Below are 22,676 nucleotides of genomic sequence, written 5' to 3' on the forward strand. Positions count from 1 at the left end.
CACGTGGAGGGTGCTGGCAGGGAAGCCAGGCAGCCAGGTAAGGCAAGGCCAGGATTTGGGGGGCTTTTGGGGGGAACCTTTGCCAAGTGGGCCCGATGTCCTCACCGTAAAGGAGGACGAGGCACCCCGAAATGTAGGACATCCCAGAAGATGTAGGACGTTGCCAAATAAAAGCTACAAACCCTGATTTAAGCGTAGGCACAAGGCTCTTGCAAGGAGCCCAGAAGGCCTTCTAACCACGGGAAGCCCATCAGAAGAAAACACAAGGCATGCCACGCAGTCTGGCTGCAGAAACAATCCGGTTTGAGGGCGCTTTAACTGCCCTGGCTCAGTGCTGTGGAATCCTGGGAAGTGTGGTTTTGCGAGATGATATCAAGCCTTCCTCTCTGTCCTTATTGGCAGAAAGCATGGCTTTGCAATGGCTGCAATGGACCAATGCCTGAGGCAGCCATGGCCTTGGCTGGGTTGGGCTCCAGGACATCATCCCAGGGCTGCTCAAGTCCCATTCAATACAATGGCAAAGTACTGTAATCACATCTGCAAAAGCCAAAACCATGGAGGGCCAACTGGAAAAGAAAGGAAGATGAAATAAAATGCTTTCCCTTGTATAAAACGGTGTCATTGAGGTTTGCTTTGGGAATTGGTATTTCTTGGAATGATTTGAAGCCATGGATGGTTGAATCTGTGGATAAAGAATTGGGGGAGAGGGATGGCCGCCCGGTTGCATTTCTAGAGAGGCGGGATATAGATAAATTATTATTACTATTATGGCTGGCTGTAATGAAGGCCTTGGGGTCAGATGCCACTCTTAGTGGTTTTAGGAGGCCCCTGGAAGGGTCTGGCTGATGGGGTCCCTTCCATTGTCTCCCTTACAGGTCCGTTCCGTTCCGCGTCCGCCTTCACCCTCCTTGGGATGGACGAGCAACAGACCCAGGAGCTGTTGGGCTTCCTCCGTCCCGAGACCCGCTTGGACCTGAAAGGCCGGGCTGTCCAGTACCTGACGGGGCTCACAGGCAGCCCTGAGGGCCGGCAGCTGTTGGCCACCCAGCCAGAGGTTGTGGAGGCCCTGCTGGCCCTGACTGGCGACGTCGCGCTGCCCATAGCCAAGGAGGCCTACCATGCCCTCATCAACTTGGCTACGGAGCCGGCCGCCCAGAGGGCCCTGGCCAAAGGGCTGCCCGGCCTCTTGAGCCACCTGCTGGACCCGGCTTCCCCGCTGGCTGACCAGTCCTGTGCCTTGCTCTCCAACCTTTCCCGCGAGGAGGCTGCTGGCCGGGATCTCTTGGCGGCCCTTCAGGCGGAGAGGTCCAGGGGGCTGGTGGCCCTCGTGGACGCCTTCTGCGCCGGAGGGGGCTTCAACCCCCAGGCCAGCCTCCACTACCTGGGACCCCTCCTCTCCAACCTCAGCCAGCTCCCCGAAGCCCGCCAGGTCCTCCTGGACCCCTCCAGGTTCGTTGGGGGGACACCTCTGGGTTGTAAGGTGAACCCTAAAAGATACAAAGAAAGGGGACTAAATCCTAACCAATGCAAAAGGAGCAAAGCAATGGAGTATATTGTGACATTTTATTATTATTATTATTATTATTATCATTATTATTATTATATAACCGAGTCTATAAAAACCAAGTTAAAGATATGTTTATACATACAGGGTTATGAGTGATTAAAAACTCAGTGGGGCAACAAAATATTTTGTAAGAGCAGCTTACAATATAAAAATAATGGCAGAACAAAATGGTGTCCCATATATATATATATATAATGGAAAATCAAGGTTTGCTATTTGGATTTTTTTTGCAACAAGCAGTGGATGCTTGAATCCGTGGAAAGAAAAATCCATGTTTAAGGAAGGCTGGCTGTACTCAGCTTCTGATATCACAAAGACTGGGTTGTGTTTACAATACCTAACTCAATTTCTTTGCACAGTGAACTGTTCTAATCCTTGAAACCATGTTTACCATATTATTCTTATTCTCATCATCATCATCATCACCATCATCACTTATTGCTACTACTATTATTATTTTATTTACTTATATCCTGCCTTTCTCCAATGGCTTGATCAGGTTACTTGATGTCTTTTCAGTCTGTTTAAATTAATTGTCTTGTTGCAAATTTTGTTTTCAACCAACTCTATGATTCCATTAACTCTTTGAGCTGTATTTTAACTTATATAGCAACCAGAGGGTGTTTTGTGTGTGTGTGTTGTGTGCCTTCAGGTCATTTCCAACTTATTGCAACCCTAAGGGCAACCCATCATGGGGTCTTCTTGGCAAGTTTCTTAAGAGGGGGTTTGCCATGGCCTTCCTCCGAGGCTGAGAGAGTGTGACTTATCTAAGGTCCCCCAGTGGGTTTATATGATTGAGCTGGGATTCGAACCCTGGTCTAGTTCTAGTCCAGTGCTTGCACCACTACACTTCATTGTCAACTTCTGATGGATAATGACAATAGATTTGCATTGGGGGACCTAGAGATTCCTAGAGAGGTGCTTTCTCAGGTTAAAAAATAGTTGTTGTGGGGGGGGGTTGCAGATTTCCCACTTTCCTGGGGGTCTTCTGCCCCTAACCCCAGCGAATGTGGAGGGCCCACTGTAGCATTATATCTTTATATCTATCATTTATTTTAACGGCATTACACCTTTTGTATCAATAGGCTTTGTGTTAATGTGTCGTAAATCCCTTGGGGCCGTGTGCTAGGAGAAATGAATATCGACATATACCCTGCTTTTCCCCCAGAACAGCGTTGGCAGGGAGACCTTTCTGCCAAATCTGGAGTGAGAGGGACCCTGAAGGGTTTGATGGTGGTGGCTATCATCATTGTGCATCTGTTATCCCACCTTCTCCCCAAACTTGGGGCACAAGGTGGAATGAGGACCCCAGGGTCAGTGGCGTGTGGGGGGTGGGCAAACCAGGCCTTCCCTCTTGAAGTTTGGGGTTCTCTAGCTGCACCTGGGCCGCTTGGCAGCTGCGCTAGACAGCCCCTTTGGCTTTGCTGGGTCTGAAGCGCATGGGACGAGGGCGGGAGGGGTCTGGAGCCCATGTTCCCCTGCCCTTCCTTCTCCTAAGCGCTCCCTCCTCTCCTCCTTTGCTTTTGGCCCAGGTGTGTGGTGCAGAGGCTGCTGCCGTTCACGCAGGACCCGGGGTCGGCTGTCCGAAGAGGAGGGGTGGTTGGCACCCTCCGGAACTGCTGCTTCGACTACCGTGAGTGGGGCCCTCGCTTGTGGGGTGGGTGGGGGTCTCGCGGGGGTTTGAGGAAGGATGGGTGCTTGGTGGGTGAGGTTGTCTTCTTGGGAACCAAGATCCTGCTTGCTGCTGGCAGAATCCTAGAGTTGGAAGGGACCCCCAGGAACCGTCCAAGCCCCCTCTTCTGCCATGCAGGAAGATGCAACCCAAGCCCTCCCGCTGGCAGATGGCCATCCATCCTCTCTTTCAAAACTTCCAACTTCCCTGGATGCAGCGCCTTCCGGTTGACATATTCCAGCTCACGTTTGGCCATGAATCGCAGAATCGTAGAGTTGGAAGAGGACCCCAAGAGCCCCTTCTGCCATGCAAGAACTCACAGTCAAAACATCCCCATTGACAAGTGGCCATCCAGCCTCTGTTTAAAGACCTCCAAGGAAGAAGACTTCACCAAAACCCTTACTGTCAGGAAGTTCCTCTTAATGTTGAGCTGGAATCTCTTTTCCTGCAGTTTGAATCCATTGCTCCGGATCCTATTCTCTGAAGCAGCAGAAAACAAACTTGCTCCCTCCTCAATGTGACATCCCTTCAAATATTTAAACAAGGCTGTCATATCACCTTCTCCAAGCCAAACATCCCCAGCGCCCTGAGTCTCTCCTCATAGGGCTTCATGGTTTCCAGACCCTTCACCATTTTAGTCTCCCTCCTTTGGACACATGGCTCCAGTTTCTCAATGTCCTTTTCGATTTGTTTCCCCCAGAACTGGAGACAGGATTATTCCAGGTGGGGCCTGACCAGAGCAGAATAGAGTGGCATTATTACTTCTCTTGATCTAGACACTATACTTTTATTGATGCAGCCTAGGATTGCATTGGCCTTGTTAGCTGCTGCATCACACTATTGATTCATGTTCAATTTGTGGTCTACTTGGACTCATAGATCCCTTTCAAATTTATAAGTCTCCTTAAGCCAGGTGTCCCCCATGATCCTATGTCTGTGCATTTCATTTTTTCCTCCTAGGAGTGCAATGGCTTCTTCCTGTGTGAGTCCATAAGCCCAGGTTTACTCTTTTCCCAGGTTGCCACGAGTGGCTTCTGAGCAAAGAGGTGGATGTGCTGCCCTTCTTGCTGCTCCCGCTGGCCGGTCCGGAGGACTTTCCGGAGGATGAGATGGAAAGTGAGTCTCCCTCAGAAGAGGAAGTTGAACCTCCTTGGTGGGAAATTCGGCTCTACGCCAGCCCTGCAAGGCCTCCTGCAGCATTATTAGGGAAGGCTGGAAACGAAACCAACAAAATGTGGTTTTGTTGCTGTTGAAACCATCTTTTTTGTGTGATTCCAAACACTTTTTTTGCATTAATGTGTAGGACAGACATAGAGTTGGCCCTTCATATCCACTGGTTCCTTATCCATGGATTCAAGCAACCAGGGCTAGGAAACAATTCGAAAATAATACCAACTCCAAAAGCAAAAATTGGTTTTTGCCACTGTTTTACTATGCTGTCATATTTAATGGGACATGAGCATCCTCAGGTTTTGGTATATGCTGGTGATCCTGGAATTAACCCTAGCAAATACCAAGGGGCAATAATAATAATAATAGTAATAATACCCCATTGTATTTAATGAACTTGAGCATCCATGGATTTTGGTATCCATGGGGGTCCTAGGGCCAAACCCCAGCAGATCCCAAGGGTCCACTGTAGTAGTAGTAGTAGTCGTAACAATAACAATAATATCCCATTGTATAGAATGGGCCTTGAGCATCCATGGAGGGGGTACTGGAACCAAACCCCAGCGGATCCCAAGGCCTAATAATAATAATAATAATAATAATAATAATAATAATAATAATAATATCCATTGCATGCAATGGGACATGAGTATCCACAGATTTTTATATCCATGGGGGGTATCCTTGGATACCAGCAGATAACAAGGGCCCATTGTATTATTATTATTATTATTATTATTATTATTATTATTATTATTATACCCCATGGTAGGGGGAAGGGGTCCCTGGAACCAAGCCCCAGAAGATACCAAGGGCCAATAATAATAATAATAATAATAATAATAATAATAATAATAATATCCCACTGTATATAATGGGCTTTGAGCATCCATGGATTTTGGCATCCATGGGGTCCTGGAACCAAACTCCAGCGGATCCCAAGGGCCCATTGCAGTGTTTTGTTTTGACTGGGAAGGGGGTTGGCTGGCCCCTCGTCCCCACGTTCCCTGCCTTGGTCATCCTGGCACAGCGGCATTGGGCAGCTGGGTGGCTCTGGCCAGTCCTTGGCTACTGTCCCCATGGCTGAGCCCACGCATGGTCTTCCCAGAGTTGCCCCTGGATCTGCAGTACTTGCCGCCAGAGAAGGAGCGAGAGCCGGACCCGGACATACGCAAGATGCTGCTGGAGGCCGTCATGCTGGTGAGTATCATGTGCATGAAACAAATATTTGTGTACACTGAGCCATCAGAAAGCAAGGGCACCACTGTCTCAGCCGCCCCATGTGGGCAGTTTTGGATTTTGGAGTACTTTGGATTTCAGGATTCCTGATAAGGGAGAGTCATCCTGTGTCTGCACCTCGTCCAACACCAAAACGAGCCTGTTTTTTAAAAAATGCAGGTGTGTATGCCAGTTTCTTATTTTTTGGGAGAGTGAGCATGTTTATATATGGGAAGGGATTCAAGACGCTCCTCTCTCGGAGTCTGCTTTGGAGGTTTTGAGTTGTGTTTATTGTATTGCATTTGCAGTATTGCATTGCATTGTGTTCATTGTATTGCATTTCATGCCACTCTGTTTTATATGATTCATCATATCCTATGTGTTTTATAGAAAAATCTGTTACCTTTGGCTATGCTGGACTATGACCATAATAAGGCATTGATTGATTGATTGATTGATTGAAATGCCCTCCCACTGGAGGTGGGGGGGGGCTCTCTTTCATGAAAAGCCCAACATCTTCCTTATTTAGACCCAAGCTGCTTGTTTTCAGGAGGATGTTTTAATGGGGTGGCTGCATTTTTATCATCATTACCAGGCTTTTAACATTGTTCTAAATCAGAGTTCCTAATAGAATTGCTTATTACACTGGCTTTAAAAAAAACATTGATACTTTAAATTGTTTTAGAGGGCTAAGCTACAAGCAGCCTTGAGTCCCATATAGGGAAATTAATAATATTCATTAATCAGTTAAATGACAGCCAGTGTGGTGTAGTGGGTTGAGTGTTGGACTATGACTCTGGAGACCAGGGTTCGATTCCTGGGTCAGCCATGAAACCCACTGGTTTAACTTGGGCAAGTCATGGTTTTCCAGCCTCAGAGGGAGGCAAAGGCAAACTTTCTCTGGACAAATCTTGCAAAGAAAAGCCCATTATAAGTCTGCCTCAGGGGTGCCATGGGTTGGAACAGACTTGCACAAAACATACAATTAATATTAGATAATATAAAATCTGCAAGACTTTGAGTAGCTCCTTCCGTCCTTCCTTCCTTCCTTCCTTCCTTCCTTCCTTCCTTCCTTCCTTCCTTTTTCTGCCTGCCTGGCTTTCTGACTTTCTGTCTCCCTTTGCAGCTCACAGCCACAAAGCCGGGGCGGCTTCTGGTCCGAGAGAAAGGCACTTACGTGATCCTGCGAGAGCTGCACAAGTGGGAGACGGACCCTGGCGTGCGGGCCGCCTGTGAAAAGCTGATACAGGTGAGTGAGGAAGGTGCTCCGGCATTGGGCAGTAGCAGGATTTTCCCTCTGGCTCCCAGTGGTCACTCAGCCCCAGGGAATTCTGGGAGAGATCCATGATTGAGTGCAACGTCCTTCTCTTCAGAGTTGGAAGGGCTTCGCAAAGACCGCTTACTCCAACCCCATTGCCAAGGCAGGGAGTGCGTGGCTAAGCCCCTGTCCCTGCAAGGCTGGCCATCAAAGGTGCATCTACACTGTTGAAATAATGCACTTTGACACTGCTCTAAGTGTTCCATCTCCATCCTATGGAATCCTGGGATTTGCAATTTTACAAGCTCTCTTTAGCTTTCTCTGCCAAAGAGTTCTGAATGTTGGGTAGGATAGTGAGGCAATAGCAGTTCAAGTGGTGTCAAACTGAATTGCAGTCAGCCCTCTGTAACTACAGATTCTTCACCCATGGATTCAAGCATCCACTGCTTCAATATATTCAACACAAATATAAAACTCCTCCAGAAAGATGGTTTTGCAATGTTATTGAATGGGGCACCATTTTACTATGCCATTGTATTGAATGGGACTTGGGGTTTTGGTATCGTTGAGGGGGGGGTCCTGGAACCAAACCGCAGCAGATACCTAGGGTCCACTGTAGTAGTAGTAGTAGTAGTAGTAGTAGTAATAATAATAATAATAATAATGCCACTCCATTTTCTTTAATAGGACTTGAGCAGCTGGCCCTCTGCGTTTGCAGCTTTGACTCTTGTGGGTTTGATGCCTTGCAGTTTTGATTAATATGTCCTCTCTAAGAATCTCTAGTTCCTTCAGAGCAATTCTGCCAGAGGTTGACCATAGAGTTCTCCTGGAAAACCTAAAAGTCCCTAGAGGAAAAACTAATTGGGCATTTGTAGGTCCTCCAGCCTGAGTCTGTGATCAACGTCTGGCAGATGTTAACCACTGGAGGATCTGGAGATTCCTAGAGAGGTGTTCTTTCAGGTAAAAATAATAGTCTTGCTTTTTTGTTTATGGGTTTTCCATATTCATGGGGGTCCTTCACCCCTAGCGCTAGCAAATCTGGAAGGACCACTCTATTTTGGAATTCTGGACAATAAGGGAGATTCAGCCTGTATTTAAAAACCAGCTGTGGATGTCCAGCGACTTCTGGTGTTGTTTCCTGTTTTCCAGGGCTGCGGGGAAGCATTTTAGGTGTCAGAATGCTGCAGATGAAGGGGCAGAAAACTAGCCTCAGCTCTGCTGCTCGTCCTGAAAGAGAAGTTCATTCTGCAGAGGCTGCTGCTGCTGTTTCCACCAGGGCCTGGGCTTCAGATGGGCTTCACTTGGGGGCCTGAGGGCTCCTTTCCTTCTTTTGAGGCCTAGGTCTGTTTTGCCTTGGCAGGTCCTGATCAGCAATGAGCCCCAGCCTGGGATGGACAACTTGCTGGAGGTGGAGATCCCATCCAAGGTGGAGGAACAACTACGGCGTCTAGACCTGGAGGAAAAGGAGGAGGAAGAAAGGCAGCGGCAGCAACAGCAAGAAGAGGTGGCGGGGAGCGAGGGACCTGCATCCTGCGCAGAAGGACTACGCAGATAAGGGGCAGATAAGCTGAGCACTGGGATGGCAAAGGCCACCTGTTTGGGGACACCGGGGCCAAAGCGAGACTTGCCTTTTGTGCCCATTGCCCTGGCTGCAGAGGACTTCCATTGCCTTCTGTCCAAGAGAATGTGTGAGGAGCCCCACAAACGGGGACTAGGGCCCGCGTCCTTCGTCTCCTGGGATTCCTGTTCCAAGCTGCCTGGGTTCCTCTCTCACAGAAGAGGAAGAATAGGTTGGCAGCTGCGCTGGTCCTTCCCAGTAAAGGCTTTCCTGGACAGAAGGGCTCTCCGATTCAGACATGCAACTCGGCTCCCAGGTTCCCTGCCTGCTTGCCTGCCCACCTCTGCCATTCAAGGGGCAGGCCGAGAGACTATCATCTACCTGCCACCGCCAGGTTGGCAGCATTTCCCCAGTGATGGTTGTATTATGTCTCTTCCCCATACTCTGCCCTGTTGTTCCATGCCAGCTGCATCTTAATTGGCAGTGCCAGAGCTCTTTCCAGAAAACCTCTCATCCTGGGATGGATGGTGTTCCATGCCTGGTTGTTTGTTCTTTGGATGCTGCCCTCTTCTTTCCCTGGCAAGGAGAGTGCATGCCTCTAATGTCTCTCTCTGGAACCAGACTCTGGGGCCACAGTGTCTATGGGGCTTGGCGCTTAAATAGATGGGGCAGGAGAAGTGGGAGGAAGTGGGGGCATCCCCACTGGATTTTGAAGTTGTGTAGGACATTTGTGAGGTGGGTCCCATGCCAAGAGAACATGGCTCCCTTGGCCACATTGTGGGCAGGAGACATGACTTTGGGTTGACCCTGAAAGATGGCAGAGGTAAGGACTGGTATACGAGACATGGCAACACACAGGCAACCTTAAAAGGCCCATTTATGCAAAGGGGAGCCATGAAAAAGCAGTGCCTCAAATTATTCTTGTGCACTAGAGAACTACAGAATTGTCGAAGCAGAAGGCATTTGCAAAGAACTCCCTGCCAACGAAGCAGAATGTCCAGAGCGGCCAATATGGCTGAAGAAGTGGGTTGAAATCCACAAGAGAGATGGGTGAATTTGTCAGTCACTTTTCCTTCCCTAAGTTAATTCATCCTTGTTTCTGCATCCATTGTTCTTCTTAAAGAAGTTTAAACTGTGTGTGCTTTTTGTGCCCATTTCTTCTCTAACATGCATATATATATTTTTGACCCTTTCCTAATACCTTTGCGGCTTTCACTTTTGCAGCTTTGGTTATTCATGGATTTTATTAATATGTTCTCTCTAGAAATATCTAGGTCCTCCAGTGCAACTCTGTGGTCAGTTTGAACCAAAAGTTGCACTAAAGGACCTAGAGGATTCCTAGAGAGAACACTCCACTGGGCATTTGTAGCTCCTCCAGCGCAACTCCATGGTCAATGTCTGGCTGATGTTGACCACAGAGTTGCACTGGAGGACCTAGAGATTCCTAGAGAGGTGTTCTCTTAGGTAAAAACAGTGTTTTTGTTCTTTGTTTTTCCCCACATTCACGGGGTGCTGTGGCCCTAACCCAACAAATGTGGAGGGATGAGTGCATATGCATTTCTGAAAACAGTTTTCTGGATTGTAGTCCATTTTGGTATGCTTTCAGTAATACATGCACCTTCATGTGCTCTTTCCTCTGAGCTGTGCATGTTTAATTGGAGACCTGCATTGCAGACCTGGCAAAGGTATGGACCGTGGAAGCATTTCTTCCCCTATTACTAGGTGCGTTGTGCAGGTTGCTTTGTTGTTTGTCGAAAAAGAACGGATCAAGGGAAAGTACCACTTTGTGGCACGAGAGGAGGATGAGTGGACTTGTAAAATGCATGCATGAAGGTGGTACCCAAGGAAGGTGGTGGCAGTTTTATTTGGGGGAATAAACCAGGTAGCAAAGTGCATTACCTTGTAGGGCAGCCCTTCCATAGCCTTACAACATGCCACTAATGGAAACGGGAAAATGTGTGCCTGAGAGTGTGGACAAGATGGTGAACATTACACAAGCCAGGAGAGGCTGCAGCAGTTGGCTTTTGCTTAAGCCTCCTGGGAAGACAAGACTCTCCCTCCTCTTGACTGAATTAACTGAATGCAAAATCCTTTTGCAGTTTGGCCTCAGTTTTCAGCCACCGATGTAAGCTGAGGACGAAGGGGGAAGTGCATGGAGGAGGAGGAGAGAGAAACTGGGACGCTTTAAAAGCAGCTGAAAAAGTGGGACGGCAGAGGATTAATTGTGACTGTCCCTGTTGAATGGGGACAGTTGGGATGCTCTTTCTGGTGAGCATCCTGACAGTGTCCAGGGAGGCAGAGCAGGATCCCTTTAACTTAGTGGTTCCCAATTTGGGGGTCAAACGATCCCTTTACAGGGGTCACCTAAGACCATCGGAAAACACATATTTGCGATGGTCTTAGGAACCAAGACACTAGTCTTCTATTCGGGGGGTCACCACAACACGAGGAACTCTATTAAGAGGTGCCGGCATTAGGAAGGTTGAGGACCACTGCTTTAACTGGAGGCATTTTGCAGGAAACCCCTTCCCCGGGCCCTACAGGGTTTAGAGGCCCAAACGGAAACCTTGCGATGGCAGAGACGGCAACAACAAGAGGGTGTGAGACAGCCACACAGAGCAAAGATACACTGATGTATATAGAGAGAAACAGTGGACAACCACACGTGTAAGGCAGGTAAACAGCGACGCCTGAGGCGGCCCGGTGGGACGCCTCCTCAGTTCCTCCTCTGCGGCAGCAGCAAGTGCCCAAAGGCAAGCGACCCGGGCGGGGAGCACACACACGTCATTCACCCCAGGTGGGACTCTGAATAATATTTAATAGTGCTCACTGCTTCCTGTCCTTTGGCTTCGCTGTCTTTCCACAGGGAGATTTGGCCCCACTGGTGGAGCCGCTCAAGAGTCTGAGGTTGGGGGGCGCGGCGTGGGGCTGGCCTTGGGTCATGGGCACGGAGTCATGGTGTAGAGGGAATGCACTTGCTTGGAGAGGCTGGAAGAGCCACCGCCGCTCAGTGCCGCTGCCCGGGCCGGCACCTTGTCCCCCAGCCGCTTGCTGGTCACGTAGGCGCTGGTGGAGAAGCCCGAGCCGGGCTTGCGAAAGTTGGGCAGGTGGTGGAAGGGCTGCAGGGTGGTCAGCAGGCTGGGCCGGTACAAGGAGAGCCGTGGGGGGCGCTCCGTCTTCCGCGGGGAGGGGAGTTGGAGGATGCAGTTGGTGGTCACGGGGGACTCGGGACTCCTCTTCTCCACCACCTTGCTCCGGGCGGCGAAGGCTCCCGTGGCTGAGGAGGCGCGCACCGGGGTGGTTGCCGAGAGTGGCTTGGCTTCCTTGGCTGGGCCTTCAGAGGCCTTCGCTGTGCTGTCCAGGCCAGGGAGTTGCGACTTGGAGCTTCCCGTCTCACCTACAAAGGAGACACAGGGCCATTGACTCAGAGTGGCTAAGAGATAGAATCACAGAGTTGGAAGTGACCAAAAGGGCTGTCCAGTCCAACATCATCAAAGAGATAGTGACAAGTGGCCTTATGAGGAAAGACTTGGCGAGGTGGGGATGTTTAACCTGGAAAAGTGATGGTTAAGAGGTGATATGATAGCCCTGTTTAAGTATTTGGAAAGGATGTCATGTTGAGGAGGAAGCAAGCTTGTTTTCTGCTGATCCAGAGAATAAGAGCAATGGATTCAAACTAAAGGAATTCCTACTAAACAGGAGGAACCTCCTGACAGTAAGAGCTGTTTTTGACAGTGGAGTCCACTCCTTCAGATATTTTGGTGAAGTCTCTTTCTTTGGAGGTTTTTAAGCAGAGGCTGGATGGCCATCTGTCAATGGGGATGCTTTGATTGAGAGTTCCTGCATGGCAGAAAGGGGTTGGACTGGATAGCCCTTGGGGTCTCTTCCAACTCTGTGATTCTATGATCTACAAACCTCAGACCATCTAGCCTCTATTTAAAAACTACCAAAAAGGAGACTCCACCAGACTCCAAGGTAGCATCTTCCATTGTCCAACAGCTCTTACTTTCAGAAAGTTCCTCCTAATGTTGAAGTGGAATCTCTTTTCCTGGAGCTTGCATCCATTGCTCTGGGTCCTGTTCTCTGGAGCAGCAGAAAATAAGCTTGCTGTATCCTCGATGTGACACCCCTTCAAACACTGTCTCTTCTCCAAGCTAAACCTACCCAGCTCCCTCAGTTGCTCTTCATAGGCCATGGTTTCCAGATGGTGGGAGTTGGGTTGGGGGTTTGGAAGGGACCCCAAGGATCACCAACCCCCTTCTGCCATGCACCAATACACTGCTAAATTACTCCCAAGAGATGGCCACCCAGCCTCTTTAAAGGTGTCTAGATGAGAATCCAATCAACCTGTTCCACTGTCAAACACCCCATAAAGTACTTTTTTTATTTAAATAGAACAACTTTTCTTGTAGTCTGAATCCATTGATTCATGTTTTAGTCCCTAAATTTTATCTTATACGCAAGGGCCAACTAGTCCCAACACCCTTCAGCCATGCAAACCTCTTTCGTCTTATCTTGTTTGTATATATGACAGTTTGTATATCTGTGTCTTTTAAATGTGTATTATATAATAAAATTAAAAAACCTCCTTCAGTCAAAGCCTGAAGAACCCTAGGAGAAGGTCACTGTAATTCATGTTTAGACAGCCAGCATGGTATTGTGGTTGGAGGGATGGAGGAGGACCCCTCTCAACCACTTGGGGAAGTCACACTCCCTAAGAAGGCGGTGATGGCAAACTTCCTCTGACGAAACCTGACCAAGAAAGCTCTGTGAGAGGCAGCATGGGGTCTCTTCCTTTGCCTTGGCACGCTGAGGCTCCTCTGGTGGTCATGGGAGCGTTCCCTGCTACTTGTCTGTTTCCATCTTTGTGGTTTGTTCCCTGAAGAGGACTCAGGATGGGCTGCAGTGGTGTCCATACCTTGTGTCACCTGCGACTTCTCCTGGCTCATTTTGCACTCTGGATGGACCCCCATGGAGCTCATCACCCGGTGGAAGATGGCTGACGTGGCTGGCAGCATCCAGCGGTGCGTGGCCACTTGCTGCAGCCCCAGGCGGGACGCCGGCTTCAGCTGGAGCAAGCCCTCAATGAGGTTCTGACATTCTGGAGTGGAAAGAAGAGCAGGTGAGGGCAGAAACTGACTGGGAGGACCTTTGGTCAGGCAAAAGGGGCCAAAGGTTCTTGCTCCATCCTTCCCTGCCCCCACTTTGCCATACCAAAAACTACACCCCTGGGCCCCAGAAAGGACTGCCACTCCAAACAGCCATCCTTGCCTGCCCTCCCTGCTTCCTTGGATCAGGCGCTCCATGGGTTTGGGGAAACAGGTGTTGGGCACAGAGTTGCAGGAGGAGCACAGCTGGGTCCATTGCAACCCTCCTTGCCCACCTCTCCCATGATGACCGCTGCGGCAGAGCAGGTGTTTCGTCCATACCTGGAGAGACCGGCTGCCGGAAGGCAAGTCCCTGCTTGATCACATGGATCATCTTGTGCGGCTGGCGCTCCTTGAAGGGGAGCTTCCCTGTCACCATGGCATAGAGGATCACCCCACTGCGCAAGGGAGGAAAGATGGGGAAGACCAGGTCAGTCATTGGGAGGGGCTTCTCTAGGGTTGCCATGTTCCATTTACCCAAACCCAAGTATGAACTTTGCATGTTGTGCAAATTATTCCAAATGGGCAAATTACTCTAGTTTGTATTCCAATTGTTTTTTGTGGGTTTTTTGGGCTATGTGGCCATGTTCTAGTAGAGTTTGTTACTGATGACGTTTCACCAGCATCTATGGCTGGCATCCTCAGAGAATGCTGGCATGGAAGAGAGTGAGGTATATATATATATTGTGTGACCCTGGATTAGGAGGAGTGGTTTCCATGTTAATCTGTGTATTGTTCTGTTGTTGAATGGCAAGGCCTCAAGATGGGAGGATATGCAAAGAGGATTTGTGTCTAATCACTCCTCCCAACCCAGGGTCACACAGTACAGCCGGCCTTCTGTTTTCGCGGGGCTCCATTTTGGACCTCCCCCTTCCTCCGTGAAAACGGAGACTCGCCTATAATCATGCCCATGACTGTGTGGGGGGTATACACCATGGGGGCACACCCCATTAAAAATAACGGAGGTTGCCTCTCTGTGAACATTCAAGTCCTCAAGAAAGGAGGGGCAACCATACAGTACTATAGGTCGACCCAGATTTTTTGGGTCAATTTTTTTACTAAAATTTCTAGACTTATATATGGGTTCTGTCTAGGAACCTCTGGGTCCTCCAGCGCAACTCTGCCAGAGGCAGACCATATACTTGTGTTCAAGAAGGTAGATGTTTATAGAGAAAACACTTCTCTAGGCATTTGTAGGGCCTCCAGCATGATTCTATAGAGCTGTCCTGGAGGACCTGGAGATTCCTAGAGAGGTGTTCTCTTGGGTAAAAAGAATAGTGTTTTTCTTTTGCAGTTTTCCCCCCATTTGCGGGGGTCCTACACTCCTAACCCCAGCAAATGTGGGGAGACCACTGTAGTTCCATTTTCTTTGCCCCTTGGAAAATCCTGGTGGGCACCCCATTGCCCCTTCCCCATTACAGCTTCCTCTGCTCCCATCCCTGCTCTCCCTTTCCCAAATTGTACTACTCACAGGCTCCATAGGTCAGCCAGCTCCCCGTTGTACTTCTTGCTCATGAGAATCTCTGGGGCGGTGTAGGCCACGGAGCCACAGAATGTGCTCATCAGGGAGTTCTTCAGGGAATAGCGGTTGGCAAACCCAAAATCTGCAAGAAAGACGCGGCTGGTTAGTGTCTCGTGCGGAGTGGAGGAGATGCTGACCTCTCCATGCCAAACTGACCATGGAAGAAATGTGTCCTTTAGCTACGAAACCCATTTGCTAACTAGCCACGCTCCTCTGGGAACTGTGTCTGCCAAGGAAAGGAAAGCAAGGAAAGCAGGAGCAAAACCTGTTTTAAAAAAGTGCAATTTATCAAAAGAAATTGGATAAGCCTTTTCTTCCACATTACTGTATTTGCCTTGCATCTGCTGGAGTATGCATGCTTTTGCTAAGCCCTTTCATGTTAGAAACAGATATACCATTTCCCTTGGAAAGTCATAGAGCCACATTGGGATTAGAAATTCCAGCAACTTTCACTGTACGTCTGTCCCTTGACTGCCTGGCTCCAGAGTTCATTGTGTTTGGGGCAGAATAGCAAACTTATTAAAATAATTCAAAATATAGCCATGTTAGTCTGTAGAATAAGTATGTAGAGAGATCTTGCAGCACCTTTGAGACTGAGTGAAATAATTAAATTAGCAGCAGCCTTCAGTCTGCTTCCTCAGATGCATTTGGTGAAGTGGAAGCCAGGGACCAACCTATGGATGCCATAGGTATGTGAGAATGCCAATTCAAATCCGAAATCCTTTGGGTATGGAAATGAAGTGGATTTTGAATTGACATCCTCACATACCAATGACATATATAGGTCTGTCCCTAGTTTCCTTTCCACTAAATCCATTTGAGGAAGCAGACTGAAGTCTAGGAAAGCTCCTGCTGCCAACTTAATTCTTTCAGTGAGTCTCAAAGGTGCTACAAGATTTTTTTACATATGGATTATACAGTCTATTATTACCTTCCAATAATAATAATAATAATAATAATAATAATAATAATAATAATAATATGCATCTGAGGAAGTAGACTGAAGTCTAGGAAAGCTCATGCTGCCAACTTCTTTGTTTCAGTGAGTCTCAAAGGTGCTATAAGATCTCTCTACTTATTGAAATAAATGGGATTAATCTTGAATGCCACAGTGATTTCAAAGGGTCTACTTGAAGCATTACAAAGATCTCATTTAGTGTAACTAGTCTGTCCCAACTTGAAATTATAAAATATTAATATGGGTGGAGGGGAAAACTAATATGTTCTGGTCCTGAAAACATTTTCCAGACGTGCTCCATCGTTAAATATCAGAATTGGGGCCATTTGTGCCATATGCAAAAGGACCGTGTGGCATCGTTAAGCAAAGGCCCTCCCCCCCCCATTTCCATACCCAATGGCTATGTCTTTGTCCACAAATGACCATCATCAAAATTGGACTTGCTATTTCTTTTCCATACACAAAGGATTTTCAATTTGAATTGAAATTCTCACATACCAATAGCATATATGTGTCTGTCCCTAGAATCACAGAGTAATAAGAGTTGGAAGAGACCCCAAGGGCCATCCAGGCCAATCCCCTTCTGCCATGCAGGAACTCTAAATCAAGGCATAACCAACAGATTTATTTAAAGACCTTCAAGGAAGAAGACTCCACTAAAAACCGTGATGAAACAAATGATTCCAACTGGAGTGCTAGAAGATAGTGTAGAATAGCTAAAAGGATAAATGAATGGTCAGAGAGCGAGTCTGACCTCTCCCTATAAACCAACATGAATAAACTGAGTCTGTCATACTTTGGACATATCTTGAGATGAAGTGACTCAGTGGAAAGGATGACCATGCTCAGCAAAGTTGAAGGCAGTAGGAGAAGAGGAAGGCCGCACTGCAGGTGGGTTGACCCCAACGAAGAAGCCATAGGTGCTGCCCTGAGTTTGCCAGACCTGAGCAGGTCTGTTGGCAAGCAGGGCTCATGAAAGTCTTTCTCATGTGCAGGGTTGCCATAAGCCAAAGTTGACTTGATGGCAAATATTGAGAGGATGCGATGTTCAGTAGTGTTAAAATTTTTTGTCAGGTGAGCCTTATTAAGGCAGCTCACTGCTTGGCTTGGAAGCCTGCATCCATTATGTGTAAAGACATGTTATGCAAATACATGTTGCAGAAAGCATTTCTCTCTTCTCTCCAGGAAGGAAAACCACTTACCTGTCAGCTTAATGAAGCCACGTTCATCTAGCAAAATGTTCTCGCATTTCAAGTCCCTGGGGAAAACAAAAACAGTAAGAGCAGGTGAATTGCACCTGTTGGTTAGCAGCCAAATGTTCCCACCTTCTCTGGGGAGGCAGCAGCATTTCATGGTCACTATGCTCAGGTGGGCCAGCTGGCCCACCTGACCCTGCAGAGATATTGTATTGTATTGTATTGTATTGTATTGTATTGACCTCTTAGCAAAGGCCAGGAAAAGGCAGCACCAGCCAGGCAAGTGGGGCTTGCTCCGGTGCATCCAAAGCCTGTGTGTGGAATTAACCCCACAAACATGCACCCACTGCTTTTGGATGTGTAGCAATTTAGTGTGACGGCAATATTTACGTATTGTTTTTAAATGTATAAAAATATTTCCCACCGTTTATTGTGGGATTTCAAGGTGGTGCACAGATAAAATGAATCACAATTTAAAACCATAGAGTCATAGAGTTGGAAGAGACCCCAAGGGCCATCCAGTTCAGCCCCATTCTGCCATGCAGGAAATCACAATCAAAGCACCCCTGACCGATGGCCATTCAGCCTCTGTTTAAAAACCTCCAAAGAAAGAGACACTACCAAAATCTCTGACGGAGTGTGTTCCACTGTCAAACAGCTTTTACTTTCAGGAAGTTCCTCCTAATGTTGAGCTCGAATCTCTTTTCCTCTGGTTTGAATTCCCAGTCAGCTCAGGCAAAAGCAACATGTGGCAGCATCTCCTGGCTTGTGTGTTCTGCCTCATTAATAACTTTTGCCATCTTGACCACAGTCTGGTTAGGGTTAGCTTACATTTTGTAAACCGGTATAGAAATGTGCTTGCTATTGCTATGTTTCTTGGCCACAGGTGTCTTTGGTTTTCATATGTGAAGTGCTGGAATGTGTGCCGTGCCCACCCTGTCCTCCTCTTCCCCACCAGCTCCCCTTCCCACCTGTGGACGATGCCAACATTGTGGCAGTGTGCCACGGCACTGACAATCTGGCGGAAGAGCCTCCGTGCCTCCTCTTCCTCCAGCCCCGGGAACTCCCTCCGGTCGGACGTGGCGTTGATGTGCTCCAGGAGGTCCCCGCGGGACGCCAGCTCCAGGACCAGGTAGGTGCGCTTGCTGTTCCGATACATCTCATAGAGCTGGATCTGTGGGGAGCCCAGAGGCCATGAAAAGAGGGGCAGAAGGAGGAGCAGGAGAAGGAGATCCCAAGGGCTGGCTGTCCCAGTGGGGCTAATGGTGGAGACCTGGTCCCAATAACTGCAACCAGCGGGGCTCCAAATCCACATGTGAACCTGGAGCAGATCCAATGGTCCAGCCGCACAGTCAAGACCTTGGCCTGAACTGCTCTGAGGCTTAAGTTTTTTTTGGTTTTAGCATTTAGCTATTCTTTTCCATGGCTTTCTTTACAGCCTGCTTTTCCCCCAAAGCTGGTGACTCACAAGATTTTTATAAAAACGACAAGTCAAAACACATGTGGCTAAAATCATATAAAAGCATTATGATTAAAATACATTGGACTGTCCACATTCTCAGAAAGCTCTGGTTCCACAATCAGCTACAAACCCCAGGATTCCACAGGATGGAGCCATGACAGTTAAAGCGCTGTGAAACTGCATTAATTCTGCAGTGTGGCAACAGCTTCTGTGTTTTCCTCTCTCCCTTCTTTGGCTCTCATTGCAGAGACTTTGCATCAGGGCTGATTGCTTTCTAGGCTGAGGTCAAGCAGACTCTTGACTTTCCCTTGTTTAAACCTACCAGGACATGGCCATCAGATTGACTGATTGATTGACGGGATGACAGACTGATTAAAGTATACAACTGGCCCTCCACATTTGATTTTTGCGGATCCAAGTATTCACTTATTTGATTAATATGTTCTTTCTAGGAATCTCAAGGTCCTCCAGCAAGACTACTGCAACTCTGTGGTCAATATCGGCTGGACCTATAGATATTGGCTGGACCTACAGATGTTTAGAGAAATAGTCTATCTAGGATTGTCTAGGTCTTCCAGTGCAATTCCTGGTGGACAATTGCCCTGGAAAATCCTAGAAAGAATATTTCTCTAGACATCTGTAGGTCCTCCAGATGCAGTTCTCTGGTCAGTGTCCAGCCGATATTGACCACAGAGTTGCACTAGAGGACCTAGAGATTTCGAGAGAGGTGTTTTCTCAGGTTAAAAAAGCCTTTTTTATTGGTGGTTTTCCACTTTCACGGGGGTCTTAGCCCCAGCGAATGTGGAGAGCCCATTGTATTTCTATCCACTCCTATGTTCTAAGTTCTCAGAGCAGCATACAGATAAAAATAAATTAAACTGTTTAACATTTAAACAAAAAACTGGAACAATTATGATGCTTGTTTTTAAAACTACAAACAAAGCTTGTTAAAACAGTTTAAGAGATTAAATTGGGTTTAAAAAGTTAAACAGTTTAAAACCATTGGGGTCAAGCACTTAGGCCCCAAAGGCTTTAAGAGGTTCATAATGATGTTTTTGTAAAAGCGCTGCACCAGACAGACTGGTCAGCAATCCCCCCGTTTCCACAGACCCAAATCCAGTCTGAATCAAACAGAGGCCTCATTCCCACTACGTTTGAAACCAGTTTGCAAACCAGTTTGAAGTGGTTTAAATGACCCTGGTTCGCACTTGAACCAAATCACTGAAGCCGTTTGGCGAGGGGACCCCTGTGCTAGATCCATTTGACGCACGTCTTTTTGATGCTGTTTTTTCCCCTGCATCTTTTTTGATAAATCAACTCTGCCCAAATGTGAATGAGACACGGATCAGAATCAGTTTAAATTTGCCCTTTGGCCGGCTGAAGTGGGTCCACTTTGAATCAATTAATTTGTCAATGTGAACGACAAGTGGGCTGTTTTACAGGAAGAAAATGCAATCTGAGCAAATGTAGTGTGAACCATGCCAAGCTGTTGAATCGATCCATCGATTCGGATCACAAACTGATTTATTTGTAAATGGGAATGAGGCCAGAGAGTGTTTGCTTTCTGCAGCCCTGGGTGCGGATTATGGGTTGACCTTCAGGGAAGGGGAAAGGGTACGAGAAGCAGGCTGTTTCCCTTCAATTTCAGGGCTCCATCTGCACTTCCTCAACACCAAGGGTTTGTTTGTTTGTTTGTTTTATATCCTGCCTTTCTCCTGATACAGGGATTCAAGGGGAACAAGGATGGAGGAAGCTACAGAAACTCACCACATTTAAGTGCTTGTAGGTTACATTGAGGGAGTAGATTTCTCTGGGAAGGAACTTTTTGGTATATTCTACAGGTGCTTCTGCCGTGGAGATGATCTTGATAGCCACCTGGGAGGACAATGAAAGGACAGAGGGATTGAATGTGATGGATAAGAGGACTCATGCGCTCCTGATCTTGTGAGCACCTGGAATAGCACAATGTCCAGTTCTGGGCCCCACAATTCAACAAGGATGTTGAGAAACTGGAGAAACTAAAATGGGCCAGTCCTGGTTAGGACTTGGATGGGAGATGGCCAAGGAATACCAGGTGCCGTTGGCTGTATTTCAAGGAAGGAGATGTCAAAACCACTTCCTGAGTAGTGCTTGCCTAAGAAAATCCTATGGGAATACCCACGTTAACTGGTGACGCACACAAACACTTTGATACTCTACACAAAAAAGGCAATAATGGCCAATATGATAGAAATGTAGTCTCTAGATCAAGGGAAGTAATGGTCCACTCTATTCTGCTTTGCTCAGGCCTCACCTAGAATAACCCCATGTCCAGCTCTGGGCAAAACAATTCAAGAAGGACATTGAGAAACTGGAGCATGTCCAGAGGAGGGCACCCAAAATGGTGAAGGGTCTGGAAAGCATATCCTAGAAGGAGAGACTCAAGGAGAAGAGACAGTTAAGAGGTGATATGATAGCCCTGTTTAAGTATTTGACACTAAGGATGGAACAAGCTTCTTTTCTACTGTGCAGGGAATAGGACCTGGAACAATGGGCATAAGCTACAGGAAAAGAGATTCAACCTAAACATTAGTATGAACTTCCTGACAGTAAAGGCTGTTCGACAGTGGAACACATTCCCTTGGAGTATAATGGAGTCTCCTTACTTTGAGGTCTTTAAACAGAGGCTGGATGGCCACCTGTCAGGGATGCTTTGATTGGGAATTCCTGCATGGCAGAACGAGGTTGGACTAGATGGCCATTCTTGGGGTCTCTTCCAATTCCACAATTCTATGATTCTATGATTTTGGCCTGTGTCCTAGCATGCCCTCCCAGAAAGGAGACCAAGAAAACCTGGCAAGAGGGCTTCCTCTGAGTATTGCCGACGCTGGCATGTGTTCTCCTGGATATGTGCAAAGCACAGAATCACAAGAATAGACAGGAACATAGCGGGCCGTAGAGTCCAGCCCTGTGATGGCGGTGCAGGAAATCCACAGCTAAAGCACCTCTGACCCCTTGCCATCCAGCCTCTGCTCAAAACTCTGCAGTGGTGACAGGTCCAGTGACAAGGCCAGGCCTCCCTTGTTCTGGGTCTCACCATGGAGTGCCGCTTGCTCCGGAGGTCTGAGGCCAGCTTGTAGTTATGCATCATCTTCTCTTGGGTGGCGTAACCCAGGTAGACCTTGGAGAAAGCGCCCGAGCCTATCTTCTTGGAGGAGAGCAGGTAGCCGTTCTCCTTGCTTTCCCGAACCTGCTCCAGGAACGTCCTCCTGTCTGCCTCGCGCTTCGTGAAGCTCTTCATAGCAGCAAAGCCCACCGTGCGAAAGAGAGGGCGGCCGAGGGGCTCCGCTGAGGTGGGCAAAGGAGCAGCAGCAGTCACAAGTGCGCTGGGGCCGGGGGCGAACGCCGAAGAAACCCGGATCCAGACAAACACATCAGCTCTACAAAGGAAGGGAAAGCGCCAAGCGAGGGTCACTCTCTCTCTGTCTCTCTCAGCACAGCACCTGTCTCATCTTTCACATTGGCCACTGATGCCAGGGGCCAGACATAGGGAATGACGAGACCGGAGGGTTCCTTGTTGCTCTTTGGATGGAGGAGTTTCCACAGTGACGGCCCGGTGGAACCAGCATTCCGAAGCCACTGTTCTAGAACCGAAGCATAACAAGCAGTTTTAGAACCTCTGGCCTGGGGGAGAGCGGACACCATTCAGGACCTCATCTGACCAGCACTGCCACTCACCCACGGTCAGCAGCACAAGCACCGTGGGCGAAACACCTGCAAAAATTGCTTTGCAAGAAGAGGTATGTCCAGGTAGAGCATCCTGGAAGTCTAGCAGGTTGGTTACCTTATCCATCCATCCATCTATCCATCCTCTTATCCACCTTTCATCCCTCTAATCAAACATTTATATGGGTTTAAAATACTAAACATTAATTCCAACATTCTACAAGAATAGAAGAACCACTAAAT

General features: G+C 47.9%; 2 protein-coding genes across 3 annotated transcripts; one reads left to right on the forward strand and one right to left on the reverse strand.

The window, feature by feature from the left end:
• On the forward strand, window positions 1-9,647 carry HGH1 (HGH1 cochaperone). Of its 2 annotated transcripts, none has more exons than XM_089518162.1 (7): window positions 1-37; window positions 876-1,449; window positions 3,100-3,200; window positions 4,257-4,355; window positions 5,518-5,609; window positions 6,754-6,876; window positions 8,246-9,647. In XM_089518162.1, exons 2-7 carry the CDS (start codon window positions 914-916, stop codon window positions 8,438-8,440), a joined length of 1,146 nt encoding a protein of 381 aa, XP_089374288.1. In that variant the 5' UTR covers window positions 1-37; window positions 876-913; the 3' UTR covers window positions 8,441-9,647. The 2 variants fall into 2 exon arrangements, with proteins under 2 accessions (XP_089374288.1, XP_089374289.1); XM_089518163.1 differs by having other exon boundaries at window positions 8,035-8,339.
• Window positions 9,648-11,062: 1,415 nt separating this feature from the next.
• On the reverse strand, window positions 11,063-22,354 carry LOC149317766 (testis-specific serine/threonine-protein kinase 5-like). Its single transcript, XM_089518160.1, has 8 exons — window positions 21,805-22,354; window positions 20,496-20,603; window positions 18,238-18,440; window positions 17,273-17,328; window positions 15,062-15,194; window positions 13,873-13,988; window positions 13,362-13,544; window positions 11,063-11,840 (listed from the first exon to the last, which is right to left on the reverse strand). Exons 1-8 carry the CDS (start codon window positions 22,006-22,008, stop codon window positions 11,383-11,385), a joined length of 1,461 nt encoding a protein of 486 aa, XP_089374286.1. The 5' UTR covers window positions 22,009-22,354; the 3' UTR covers window positions 11,063-11,382.
• Between the last annotated feature and the right edge of the window lie 322 nt (window positions 22,355-22,676).

This window comes from Sceloporus occidentalis, unplaced genomic scaffold, assembly GCF_023333645.1.
Source record: "Sceloporus occidentalis isolate IW3139 unplaced genomic scaffold, rSceOcc1.0.p SCAF_3, whole genome shotgun sequence".
NCBI lineage: Eukaryota > Metazoa > Chordata > Lepidosauria > Squamata > Phrynosomatidae > Sceloporus > Sceloporus occidentalis.

Bases quoted from the DNA above. Each gene is read 5' to 3' on its own strand.
- LOC149317766 (XM_089518160.1), bottom strand. From the start codon at position 22,008: ATGAAGAGCTTCACGAAGCGCGAGGCAGACAGGAGGACGTTCCTGGAG. The intron at 18,441-20,495 runs GTGAGTTTCTGT...GGCTCCCCACAG, and splicing joins CCTACAAGCACTTAAATGTG to ATCCAGCTCTATGAGATGTA. The intron at 13,989-15,061 runs GTGAGTAGTACA...TCCCTTGCGCAG, and splicing joins CTGGCTGACCTATGGAGCCT to TGGGGTGATCCTCTATGCCA.
- HGH1 (XM_089518162.1), top strand. From the start codon at position 914: ATGGACGAGCAACAGACCCAGGAGCTGTTGGGCTTCCTCCGTCCCGAG. The intron at 5,610-6,753 runs GTGAGTATCATG...CTCCCTTTGCAG, and splicing joins TGCTGGAGGCCGTCATGCTG to CTCACAGCCACAAAGCCGGG. The intron at 6,877-8,245 runs GTGAGTGAGGAA...TTGCCTTGGCAG, and splicing joins CCTGTGAAAAGCTGATACAG to GTCCTGATCAGCAATGAGCC.